This window comes from Lacerta agilis, chromosome 6 (assembly GCF_009819535.1).
Source record: "Lacerta agilis isolate rLacAgi1 chromosome 6, rLacAgi1.pri, whole genome shotgun sequence".
In the NCBI taxonomy this organism is placed as follows: domain Eukaryota; kingdom Metazoa; phylum Chordata; class Lepidosauria; order Squamata; family Lacertidae; genus Lacerta; species Lacerta agilis.
In genome coordinates, this window is record NC_046317.1 from 14825233 (window position 1) to 14838544 (window position 13312).

At 42.0% G+C, this 13312-nt stretch overlaps 1 protein-coding gene across 1 annotated transcript; it reads right to left on the reverse strand.

The window, feature by feature from the left end:
- Positions 1-1431: 1431 nt before the first annotated feature.
- On the reverse strand, positions 1432-11637 carry LOC117048062 (complement factor H-related protein 3-like). The gene is made up of 5 exons (XM_033151408.1): positions 11443-11637; positions 8119-8178; positions 4571-4753; positions 3790-3990; positions 1432-1970 (listed from the first exon to the last, which is right to left on the reverse strand). Exons 1-4 carry the CDS (start codon positions 11618-11620, stop codon positions 3794-3796), a joined length of 618 nt encoding a protein of 205 aa, XP_033007299.1. The 5' UTR covers positions 11621-11637; the 3' UTR covers positions 1432-1970; positions 3790-3793.
- Between the last annotated feature and the right edge of the window lie 1675 nt (positions 11638-13312).

The following is a 13312-nucleotide window of genomic DNA, read 5'->3' on the forward strand; positions in this document are numbered from 1 at the left end:
AAGACTGGCCTGCACTTCCAGAGCTCGGCAGTGATGGCCCTGCAGGAGGCCAGCGAGGCTTATTTGATCGGCCTTTTCGAAGATACCAACTCGTGCGCCATCCACGCCAAGCGGGTCACCATCATGCCCAAAGACATCCAGCTAGCTGTCCGCATCCGCGAAGAAAGGGGTTAAAACCATTGTTAAAGTAGGGGCTCCTATGTGTATGTGTGGCTGAAATTGTGCTTTTTCTTTTCTTTTGTTTTTTATGGGATGGCTTCCAATTTCATTGTACTTGTGCAATGACAATAAAGAAATCTTATCTTATCTTATCTTATCTTATCTTAAAGAAGGGCATTTCCATTGGCCAGGTTTAACTCTAATCCAACAAACCTCCTTTGGGGAAGGTTCTCAGGCATGGTGGAAGGAGGAAGAATTTGCCCATGTGAAGACCATCAGGTGGAAACTCTCACACATATGGTTCTTAAATGCAAACTATCTCTAGATCTCCGCCAGCAATTTCTTGATCAACTCTGCATCCCCAAATGGAAACCAGAGTTGGAGGCCATACATTTTCTATTACTGTTCTCCCTGGAGACCCAGAGACATGACAATAGTCTGCTCTGGCTCTCATCTTTTGGTAAATGTCTTGTGCCACTGGGGAGGTGGTAATTCTGTATAGATATGTTATGGATGTTTCTATGTGATTCCAATAAAATGTTTGATGGGGGGGGGAATGAAATGGCTAAAATAACTGGAAGAGTCAGAAATCAGGAACACCAAAATTGTAATAAGGAATGGGGAACATTTATAACTTATCTTAAAGACCACTGTAAACAGTTAAAATCATTAGCAGGATTCGAATAACACTTGTAGTTTAAGGTTGATTCTGGACATAATGGAAGAAGTAAAGGGTTTGGATTATCATAAAAGATGCGGGAGGAACAGATTAATAATAGAACCCACATAGAGGAGGGTGGAAGTCCAGGAGATTCCTTGGAATATTTTTTATGATTTATGTTTTATATATCTTTGTAAATTTTTAATTTTAAAAATCCAATAAATAAATTTAATAATAATAAAAAAAAACATCCTTGTTTCGAGAAGGCTGCCCATATGTGTAGAATGTTGACATTGTTTTAATATGTATTTAACTTATCATTGTTTTTTTAATGTTTTAAACAGCTGTTTTAACTTTTTTTACTGATAATCTTACTGTTTTATTATTTTTGTAAACCTCTTTGAGATTTGTTTGTCATTACAGTCAAGCAGTATAGAAATTTTGCAAAGTAAAAATAAATAATCAGTGATAAAAGACCACAGACTCACAATTGTAATTGAAGCAAATCAATTTATTGGTGTGCAATGATTCATTTAAGCAGCATTATTGTCTTCATAAAATTTGAAGAAAATAAAGCAACAGAGCAATGTAATATTGCATTTTTATTTAAAAAAAATTAAGATTGCATAAGTATAGCATTATACTTGCATTGACAAAGCAATCACAGGTTTTCATTTCTGATGCTAAACGAAGATTTGGCTTCCTAACTTTCTCCAGCTCATCAAATCATGAGACAAAATTTCTAAGCACCATGGCATATCCTAATTTCTGAATTTCCTAGCACACTTAGCATTTTTGAATAAAAATCATAGTTACCCAGTCATCGCTGTGGGCCAGAATGAGGTACTCTTCAGTTGATTGAAAGGAACTAGGAGTAGCAGGGTAACTTTTCCATATTTTTTGTTTCATTACTTACACTGCTTAACCCACATTAAGACCTAGACTATGTATTATATTTATCTGGGAGAAAAGCACAACTAGGACACCTGCTTTTCCAGCACTTCTTTACTCAGGTCACTTGGAAAATATTCCAGCGCATTCCATTTTCAATAACGTTATGATTCCACATTTGCCAAGACACCATTGTTTCTTCATCATCTTCATTATGTTGATGCTATGATGTTTTCCTGGATGCTGAGGTCTCATCAGACTGTCAATGGGAGTCATCCAAAAGTTACAAACTGACATAGAGTTTAATGTCATCCATTTTAGTCCATCATGGTTGCTCTACTGTTTGATGAAGCTGATAGTTCTTTAAGCCTAGCAGGTTCAGTACAATGTCATACATTTCCAGTCAAAAGTAATATCATTCTTGTTTTATGAGTTTTATTGCAGGGTAAGTGCCTATAGGATGGCAGCCTAGGCTTTCATTTAGAGTCGGTATTTGGGAAACTGGAATTTTGTTCCATCAACAGCTGTATGGCAAACAGGTTAAACTTTTTCTAGTCTTGCCTGGACTACTCTCTCTTATTTTGTGTTATGTCGTGCCACCCACCCACCCCCCATAGCAGCCATTTTGTGACTGGTGCCCACAGAACTCCCTTGATTTTCTAAATGTGTCCACCAGTGCAAATAAGTTGGTGATCCCTGCCCGAGACTTTCCATATAGCCAGCATCTGGCCCGGTCAATATTTTTATTTTATTTTATTTATATTATTTCTATGCTACCCCTCATCATTCAGGAATCGCCACAATAATTTAAAACACTCAGCGTAAGTAGCAAACAAGAGAAATATAAATAAATGTAAGATAGCTTGGGATCGCAGGTGGCCATCCAAACAAGCACTAGAAATACTATTCGTAATCTCAGTGGCAATGAAATGATTAGTAAAGGGAACCATATGTTGTTGTTGTTGTTGTTGTTCAGTCGTTCAGTCGTGTCCGACTCTTCGTGACCCCATGGACCAGAGCACGCCAGGCACGCCTATCCTTCACTGCCTCTCGCAGTTTGGCCAAACTCATGTTAGATCCCTTCATGGATCACTGCCTTGTCGTGGCGAAGGGGCTTGAATTACTCAGGGAAGCTATGGACAGGTCAAGATGGACAGGTCATAGTGGAGAGTTTGGACCAAACGTGATCCACCTGGAGAAGGAACTGGCAAGCCACTCCAGTATCCCTGCCAAGAAAACTCCATGGACAAAGACAACAGGCAAAGGGAACCATATAGGGTTCCCAAATAGTTTTTTTCTTTCTTGACTTCCTCTGCAAAATGAATGAATCATGTGCAATTGTTACAATGTTTTGTTTTGTTTTTTGACAATGAGGAAGAAAGGGGAGTTACTGATTTGTGCTCAACAAAGGATTTTACAATGTTTTTCTATACCCTCCCCTTTCGACCAAGGCTGAACGGACTAAATTCAAATTATCTTTGGGCTGGACCATGAGTGGAACAGAGAGTAATTTGGCAAGATGAAGGACTGCTAATTATATCTGGCAGGAGTTTATTTATGTGACTTTGCTTTTTAACTGCGGGCTGAGGAAAATAATCCCCAGAGTTTTAATGGCGGAGCAGGCATCTTGTTGGGGAGTTATTTATAGCCCAGCAAGTCCTTGAACAACGGAAGGAATGTTTTCAAAGGAGTGCTGGAAGGATTACACAAGTGAAATGGACTCTTATCTGTTTGAGAAACAACAAAGCTGCTGATTGTAAGGAAACAAGAAGGCCAGCTATGAAAATGGATTAAAACTATTAGAAGGATGAGAAGGTGATTTAAAGAAGAAGAATGAAGTGCCATCATCAGGAAGCAAATGGGCATATGTTTGTAACAGGAGTGGGAAACCTATTTAAAAAAAAAATTGTATTAAATTTAAATAATTTGGATTGATTTGTTAAGATTTGGAAAACTAATACAAATTAATTAAAAAGAAAAAAGAAACGGTTAGTAATGTTGCTGCTAGTCGCTGTGGTGACAGTACTGATATCAAAATACGTGTGGTGTGATTTCTCTGCTGCCATGGAAAGACTTACTGATTTAGATACATCTTGGATATACCCATGGCCCAATTACACATTGTTTCATAAAAGGTGGTGATGATGGATCCTTTCGAAATCCTGGTTTGCACTCAAACAGCATCCAGTAGTCAGAAGCTCTCATGGATGTGGATTTAGTTATCGACCTCAGTTTGATATTGTTACGCTCCATGTCAGCATCATCTGCTCGACAAGTTTCTGAAGAAAAGCACACAAAGAAAAATAATCATGTATATAAAGTGGTACCTCTGGTTACGTACTTAATTCGTTCCGGAGGTCCGTTCTTAACCTGAAACTGTTCTTAACCTGAAGCACCACTTTAGCTAATGGGACCTCCCGCTGCCACCGCGCCGCCAGAGCACGATTTCTGTTCTTATCCTGAAGCAAAGTTCTTAACCTGAAGCATTATTTCTGGGTTAGCGGAGTTTGTAACCTGAAGCGTATGTAACCTGAAGCGTATGTAACCCGAGGTACCACTGTAGATGAATTCTTTTTAAACTGGGCTGGACTGGGTAGGAATAGCTTTGAGTGCAATGCAGAACTCACTTGAACGAGCTGGTCAATGGCACCAAGATAAAAAGTACTATCTGCCAGTTACTGTAGCTTTTAGGCTACATCCACACCATGCAGGTCCACTCTTTTCCTCTGCCTCTGACATTGGGAGGGCTAGCCAGAGGATGCCATGTATCTCTGCCACACTGCCAGACTTCACGTCCATTATAATGAGTCTAGGCTTGTTAATAGAACAAGAATGAACGATGATCGATTTTATACTTACGAAGGCATCTGGGCACACCAACCCATCGACCACGTAAACATCTTGCACGTGGAGTGCCTTCCATTTCGTACATCCTGTAGCACTGATAATAAACATCTGAACCAGGTACAAATTCTCGTCTTGAGAAGGCCAGGGTCATTGCATTATTAACATCAGGCGGAGGACCACAATTTATTGGGGACTCTACAATGAACATATTGAAGAAGTTGTTATAGCAGATGACACTATGGTAAATGCCAGACTGCAGATACTAATACACTGTACACCAAGAAAGGCAAAGCAAACAGAATGGGGAATTCATCTTAATTAAAAATGAAACAAAATGATGTAAGGCTTCTTCCTATAAACTCTTTGATTGGGTTCTAGAGTAGATACATCACCAGTTAGCATCTTACCTGCTATCATACATCACCCCCCAAACATCTATCTTGTCATGAATCCACAAGGTGCCACAGTACTCTTTCTTGTTGGCACATGTCTCTGGAGAAAGACCATTGGTCAGTGGTAGGGCACATGTGTTGAAAGATCCCAGGTTCAGTCCTTAGCATCTAAGGCATTAGAGGAGATCTGTGAATAGGTCTGCTGCTTCTTTTTAATGAAAAAAATAATTGGAGCTATGTGGAGGATTCAGATTGGTACTGTGATCTGTACTTTCTTTACAATTTGCCTGATGAATTTTTACTCCCTTTCTCTCATGCTCATTGGTGCTATGAAAGATGATAAGAATAGTTTGGTTGGGGGTAGGCTGTATGCCTGAGCCCCCTTCTAATTCATGGATTCAGCATGGATTCAGTTCCTGGAACAGCCAGGCTAGATTCTTGGTGAGGTAATGGCCTTCTAAGTATGGTATTAAGGTATCAAAGAAAGGAGTTAGAAAGATGAATGCCAGAGTGCAGGATTGAGTTGTATGAGCTAGAAGCTAGAAGCTGGCAGGCTGCAGGCTTGGCAGTTGGGAGACAGAACCATGCCTGATTTCAATTGGAATCCAAGGCTGTGGGAGAAGCAAGACCCTCTTGAGGTGTTACCACTGTGAACCCTTCCATCGTAGACTCAGGTTGCATATATGTATAAATAAACCATATATCATAAAGACACCACAGTCTCTGCTGTCCCTCATTCTGAGGAGACTGAACCCTGGAGATTGGGCTGGTGTGCAACAATAACAATAGATTGTTTCTAGAAATTATCTGATAAAGACCGAATGTTCAGAGCCATGCAGGAGAAATGATTCTGAGGAGATATGGAGGGTGTTTGTAGAATTTGTACTGTTAAAATGGAAAGGGCTCAAACCATCGCAAGAGGCAGGAGCGGTGTTAGGGTTTCTTGTGCCCTAGGCGAGACCACCTTCTGGCGCCCCCCACCACCCCACCAAAGCCTGCTTTAGCGGGAGGTGGGGGTGGAGAGGCAAGCAGCAGTTCCTCTGCTGTAGCGGAGAAGCTGCTGCTCGCCCGTCCCCCTGCCCGTCCCCCTGCCCACCCCCCACCAAAGCCTGCTTTAGCGGGAGGTGGAGGTGGTGGAGAGGCAAGCAGCAGTTTCTCCGCTGTAGCGGAGAAGCTGCTGCTTGCCCGTCCTGCCCCCCGCCCCCCGCCAAAGCCTGCTTTAGCGGGAGCCGGGGGTGGTGTAGGGGGCAAGCAGCACCTCTCTGCTACAGCGGAGAAGCTGCTGCTAGCCCGTCCCGCCCCCCCCCTGCCCAAGCCTGGCTAGCGCCCCCTCCATTTTGGCGCCCTAGGCCCTGGCAAGAGGTGTTGAAATTTTAGAAGGTTGGCTAGTTACCATGGAATGGTCTCGGTGGTGGGTTGCACATTTTTTATTCTTATTTATTTATGGTTATTACTTTGTCAAAATAAAATAAAAACATTTAAAAAGAAGAAGTACCTACCACCACCAAACATTTAAATGATCCGTGACAAATTAATGTTCACATTATTAATAGTCACACCCTAAAGCTATTTGGGGGGAAACAGTAGACTTCCTTCTATTAAAAAAGGAAAAAGAATGTTCAGTGCCTTTGAAGATACATAACCTGTAAAATGCACATTACCACTGCCATTTTTACCACCAATAAACTTTTTCATTGGAGGTGTGTTTCTTCCAACACAAAATTTTCTAGAACATAATTTTCTAGAACAGCTCCAAAGAGATACTCTGTACTGTCTGGAAGAATTGTCCCACCCCACTTTTTTACCCTAAGCATCCATTTAGACAAATTAAGGTCATACTATTACTACAAGTGGGACCTTCTTCCTGATGCTCCTACTCAGGATACTCCAGTCCATGCCCCTTCCCATCTGGTTTTCCATTTCCCACTCTGCAAAACTGAGCATGCATTCCATGGTCGCTGAGCATGCCCAGTACTTGTTAAAGCTATTTTTGGATTTTATTTCCAGAAGTGTTTTAATATATATATACTTCTGCAAACTAAGGGCTTCCCCCTAGCCTGCTATGTCCTTCCTGTGTGTGAATGATGCTATGTTTTGGACCATCATTCAGAGAACTGAAATCACAATTAGGATACTTGATTATAAATTGCTTTTGCAAAGAGGAGCATAGAATTGTTGTTTAGTCGTTCAGTCGTGTCCGACTCTTCGTGACCCCATGGACTAGAGCACGCCAGGCACCCCTATCCTCCACTGCCTCCTGCAGTTTGGCCAAACTCATGCCAGTCGCTTCGAGAACACTGTCCAACCATCTCATCCTCTGTCGTCCCCTTCTCCTTGTGCCCTCCATCTTTCCCAACATCAGGGTATAGAATACCACTGGTGTTTGACTCTGGCTCTTCATATTTATTTAGCCCTGCTCTTTTCTAAGTAAGCAAATGTATTAACATTTGGTGTGCACATGTCAGGGACTGGACATCGGAGGAGGAATGGTGAAGACCTCTTCCCCCTCCTCCCGAACCTTCCAGAGAAGAGGAAGACTGTATAGATTTACAGCAGTGGTTTGTGGGAGGTCACATCTCAGAGGCTGAAGAGGGGGAAAGCTAGGAAATAATGGGAGAGGAGCAGAAAGAAGCAGCACCAGGGTAGAGACAGCTGAGAGACCCAGTGTCATTAGACAGCATGCCAGACCCCCCCCCTCTCCCAGAACCCAAAGGCATTGAAAGTAGGAGAGCAGAGAGTTCAGAGGCAGAAGGCACAGATCTGCCACCATAGGGATGACGTATAATGGGAGAGATGGAGGTGGTGGGGTTTCACTCGGAGCAACACCATTACTCCAAGAGGCTGCATTTCTAAGTCTCTCTCTGTGAATATTGAATAAAAGACATTGGTAAGAGCTTTCCTTGTCTATCTATCCCTGGAAGCCTGCCGTGGAGGGATCGAATTCTCTGACGCCTGACAGCACGTCAGTGTGGCAGCACCAAATACAGCAAATGAAAAAATTAGTGAGAGCACTCCTTGTGATGTCTTGAGCTTGGGGCCATAGGAGACATTTTCTGGGTACACATCACTTCACTTCCTTAACCCTGGTGACAACCAACAATACAGATTCTACACTGAAAAGATTAGGGCCCTAACAGACGTTTGCATTGGTGCCGTTCTCTAGCTTACCAGAATCAGACATTGGGTCCACCAGGTGTTCATAAGGAACTTGCCCCTGAAATACTGGGACTGAAACAGAAAGAAATGGAACGTGAAAAAGAGGGTAGCAAGCTGTGGACTTGACTACCTTTTGTTAATGGAAGAACTCAGATTAATTCTGCAGTAATGCCAGTAGTAAAGTACTCAGTTCTGAATTGGTAAGCTCTGTCATTTATCAGGAGGTTGAAACATTTATCCCTCTCATCTACTCATTCATCCGAAAAACAATATAATATTCAACTCACATTCTGTCATGTTGAGAAAGGTGTGCTTTTCATTAAGAGCTAAATCTGCTATTTCTGGTGGAAAGGAAAAGGGAAGTAGGGATATTATACTCCAAAACCACCTGTAGCTACTTTCATATATCCAAGGCAACAGACAGTGATACAACACCAACTTGGCTCGTACTATATATATATCTTTATCTCTCTCTATATATATATGTGTGTGTGTGTGTGTGTGTGTGTGTAATTGTGTAATTGTCCAGTAGCGCCTTAGAGACCAACTAAGTTTGTTCTTCGACTAAGCTTTCATGTGCATGCACACTTCTTCAGATACACTGAAACAGAAGTCATGTAATGAGACAGGAATCCAATATCACGTCTACATATGCTAATCATCTGCATACTATCCCTTGCTTTTTCCTATAGGACTAATTGCTGTCGCTAACAGTCGTCCAACAGGTTTACCATACCCATTGAGTCAATCACCCATCTCCTACTACCCTCCTGAGAAAAACCCCACCCCACCCTCCCACTATATATAAGGGTCTAGAGACTTCTGTTTCAGTGTATCTGAAGAAGTTTGCATGCACACGAAAGCTTATACCAAGAACAAACTTAGTTGGTCTCTAAGGTACTGTTGTTGTTGTTGTTGTTCAGTCGTTCAGTCGTGTCTGACTCTTCGTGACCCCATGGACCAGAGCACGCCAGGCACACCTATCTTTCACTGCCTCTCGCAGTTTGGCCAAACTCATGTTAGTAGCTTCGAGAACACTATCCAACCATCTCATCCTCTGTCGTCCCCTTCTCCTTGTGCCCTCCATCTTTCCCAACATCAGGGTCTTTTTTAGGGAGACTTCTCTTCTCATGAGGTGGCTCTAAGGTGCTACTGGACTATATATATATATATATATATATATATATATATATATATATATATATATATATATATATATACCTGAATCTTGGCTCATACTGCAGAAGTTCCTTGTCCATTTGGTTCAAGCATTTCATTCAGCAACCTGGTGCATGTTCTAGTTATCTCCCACTTGGACTGTTGCAATGTGCTCTACATGGGGCTACCTTTGAACGTGACTTGGAAACTGCAACTAATCCAGAATGTGGCAGCTAGACTGGTGACAGGGAGTGGCCGCCAAGACCATATAACACCGGTCCTGAAAGACCTACATTGGCTCCCAGTATGTTTCCGAGCACAATTCAAAGTGTTAGTGCTGACCTTTCAAGCCCTAAACGGCCTCAGACCAGTATACCTGAAGAAGCATCTCCACCCCCATCGTTCAGCACCGAGGGCCTTCTGGTGGTTCCCTCACTGTGAGAAGTGACAATATAGGGAACCAGGCAGATGGCCTTCTCAGTAGTGGCGCCCGCCCTGTGGAATGCCCTCCCGTCAGATGTCAAGGAAATAAACAACTATCTGACTTTTAGAAGACATCTTAAGGCAATCCTGTTTAGGGAAGTTGTTAATGTTTGATGTTTTATCGTATTTTTAATATTGTGAGCCACCCAGAGTGGCCGGGAATAATAAATTATATTAAATTATTATTATTATTATTATTATTAAGTTTTCTCTCAAACAATTTATGGTAGAGGGGGAATGAACACTGCACCAAATTTCAGGCTTAGATAACAACAGACCAAATGAATGCTGTGATCCTCTGCAGGCATGCACAGAGAGGTGCAGTGGATCTGGGCTCTTCTGCATGCTCCAAAATCCAATAAGCCCACTATGCTGGGGTTTCAGAAGACTACCTTTGCCATAGGAAGGTCTTTTGGCCACTTGCTTATGAGAACTTCTTCAAATGTATTTCAGGATTGTGGCGGGAGCAACAAGGTAGACCTCATTGGATGTCTCTCCACCCAGTGAGACAAGAAGAACTGGGACTTCTACACTAAAGTTGCCAGGTTTTTTTCATTGAATCCGGGGACACTTTTCAACTTCCTACTAAGATGGATTTTGTCAGAGGACTGATTTGTAAATCTGGCGACTGTCCCTAGGAAACGGGGACGTCTGATAACCTTATTCTATGTAGCAGCACTCAGATGCTGGGGTTCATTTCCGAAAGGAGGTTAGCTGTCCATCTCATTTACTCATCCAAGTATTATCTGAGAGTGGCTCACTGATGTTTTTAAAATACATTTTTGCTATTATTTTTATAAGCAGTTTCTGTTATACTGTTTGTATTCTATTGTTTTTAGTTTCTCTTTTTAAAAAAATCAAATCTTCATGTCACTCTGGGGGGTAGAACTGATTTCAAGTGGAAGATTTAAAAAATGGATGTGGTTTATCCTAGATAAAATAAACTCTCTCTCCCCCACCCCCTTACTTAATGGATAGAGGAATGTTGCAACGCAGAAACTCTGATGGAACCTGCTCCTTCAGCTGATGATGGTTCATGTCTACACAAGGTGATTTCTTCTGAGTCAGCACAATTTCTGACCTACGCCCCTTAGCTCAAACAGTTTGCTGTCATCCTGGCTCTTCCACAGTGCTTGCCAGTGCACAGTCAATTTGGATTTGAACAGAATGGTAAAAAACCAACAACATCACACTAAATCCCTGTCTATGCCAGGTTCTGATGCCATCCAACATGTTCAAAACACACACGCACACAAAAACAACACCACAGTAATCTATGGAGCAGCAGTCTTTAGTTAGGAAAGGGTGAGAGAAATTAATGGGTAAATCTGAACATGTCCAAGCCTAGTGAAGGAAGAATAAAAACATATGCCAGTGCATTCACAGCCTTTATTGTACTGAAATTAGAAGTTGATTAAGCATCGTTCAGCAACAAACAAATATTCATTGGCTAGCAGATACGAGATGCAAACCCTAAAGAAACTTTAAACTGGTAAGGGATGTAGCAAATCCCAGCATTTTCACGGGACATGTTTTAGTTTTATAATATTTCCCTTGGAAGGGTGGCTATTAACTTATTAATTGTGTACAAAATTTCTACATTACCTCTTTAAGGGGAGGAAAAACCTACTCCAAAGCAAATATCCCACCCCTCTGCTGCCTGAAAGAATTCTTATTTTGACTTGAATAACTTACACTGCTGGAAAATACAGCATCTCCACAGGAGGAGCAGAACAACGTAACTCAGACCGTTCATGTCAGTATTCCAGACAACTGTCAAAGCTTCTGAGCAGTTTGGACTTTTTCGCAAATTGGTCTGGTGGCTGTCCTTGCAAAGGTCTTTCACCTTCTCTAGTTCCATCAAATTAATCATTGACTTGTTGCCACATGGTAAAGCTCATCAGGCTTCTGCTGCAAAAATAATGGATTGTAAAAGGTAGCTTTTGGAGGAAATAACCTGGAGGTGGACAGGCCCAAAGGCAAAACCAGATGAAGCAACAAAATTATTATTTTACATTTATACAGTAGGTTAATTTGCACGTGTGTGAGAGCATGCACAAACACCCCTCTACCCTCTTCCAGATTATCAAGACCTTCATAGGATTTGAGGATAAATCCCAACTAGGCAGTAACCTTTGAGGTATAAAGTGAGGATCATTGAGAAGTGTCGCCTGGGAAGAGTTCTGAGAGCCAGATTGAGGGGTCTGGGGGGGGGAAGGCAATTAGAAAAGGGGTGGGTGGGCTTCATGAGCAGAGGCTGCAGCCCCTAGCACAGTCGTACCTTGGAAGTCAAACAGAATCCGTTCCGGAAGTCTGTTCGACTTCCAAATTGTTCCTAAACCAAAGCGTGGCTTCTGATTGGCTGCAGAAAGCCAATCGGAAGCCGTGGAAGCCCCGTCAGACGTTTGGCTTCCAAAGAACTTTCGCAAACCAGAACAGTCACTTCTTGGTTTGTGGCGTTTGGGAGCCAAAACGTTCGAGAACTAAGCTGTTTGAAAACCAAGGTATGGCTGTACTAAATAAATATAATGGCAGACTTCTTGCTGCCTGAAGTGAAGGGACCTTTCATACCCTCCAACATTTCTCCGATGAATATAGGGACGTCCCAAGGAAAAGTGGGACATTCTTCTCCCTTGCTGCTATTACCAGCCTTTTCTGCTTTTCCAGTGTTGAAGTATCAGCAATAATTCTAGGAAGGCAAAAGAAGAAATCAACATTTTTACCAAGAGTTCAGGCAACACATGATAGTATCTAACCAACCACCATCATTATTAGACAGGACCAGTGAGACTTGCAGCAAATATAGTGTGGAGTGCTTCTGGATTCTGCCACTGCCAGACAGTCACTTTCTTATTTAATCACTTTTCTTGCCAGGATACTCCATTCCATTTGGAATAAGTTTTCTTATCCCGAAACAAAATAGAAAATTCTTTCCAGTAGCACCTTAGAGACCAACTGAGTTTGTTCTTGGTATGAGCTTTCGTGTACATGCACACTTCTTCAGATACACTGAAACAGAAGTCACCAGATCCTTAAATATAGTGAGGGAGTGGGGAGGGGTATTACTCATAAGGGTGGTGGGAATGGGTGATCAGCTGATAGGTGTGGAAAACCTGTTGACGACTCTTAACGGCTGCAATTAGTCTTGCAGGGAAAGGCAAGGGGTGAGATGGCTAAAGATAGCTTTGTTATGTATAATGAGTTAAGAATCCAATGTCTATTTTGTTTCGACTATGGCAGACCAACATGGCTACCCACCTGTAACTTTTCTTATCCCAACAGCCAGTTAGCCTTCTGTAGCCGCTGAGCATTTTCAGTCTTCATTGGGCAGTTTTTGGGTACCCCCCTTCCATTGAGGTGTTCTCCACACCCATCAAAGATTTTTTGAAAGTCTGCAAATCTTGAGCTTTTCCCTGAGCCTGCTGGTCCATAAGGAGCCACAGCCGGTTTGCTATAAGCACACAGGATCTGATATGCCCAATATTATGTGGAACATTTTGTAGAAGCTTCATCAATTCATTTAGCCATTAATTCGTTTAGTGAAACAGATATAGAAGATGTAACA

Bases quoted from the DNA above. Each gene is read 5' to 3' on its own strand.
- LOC117048062 (XM_033151408.1), bottom strand. From the start codon at position 11,620: ATGATTAATTTGATGGAACTAGAGAAGGTGAAAGACCTTTGCAAGGAC. The intron at 4,754-8,118 runs GTAAGCTAGAGA...TGTTCATTGTAG, and splicing joins GGACCCAATGTCTGATTCTG to AGTCCCCAATAAATTGTGGT. The intron at 3,991-4,570 runs GTAAGTATAAAA...GCTTTTCTTCAG, and splicing joins TGGTGTGCCCAGATGCCTTC to AAACTTGTCGAGCAGATGAT.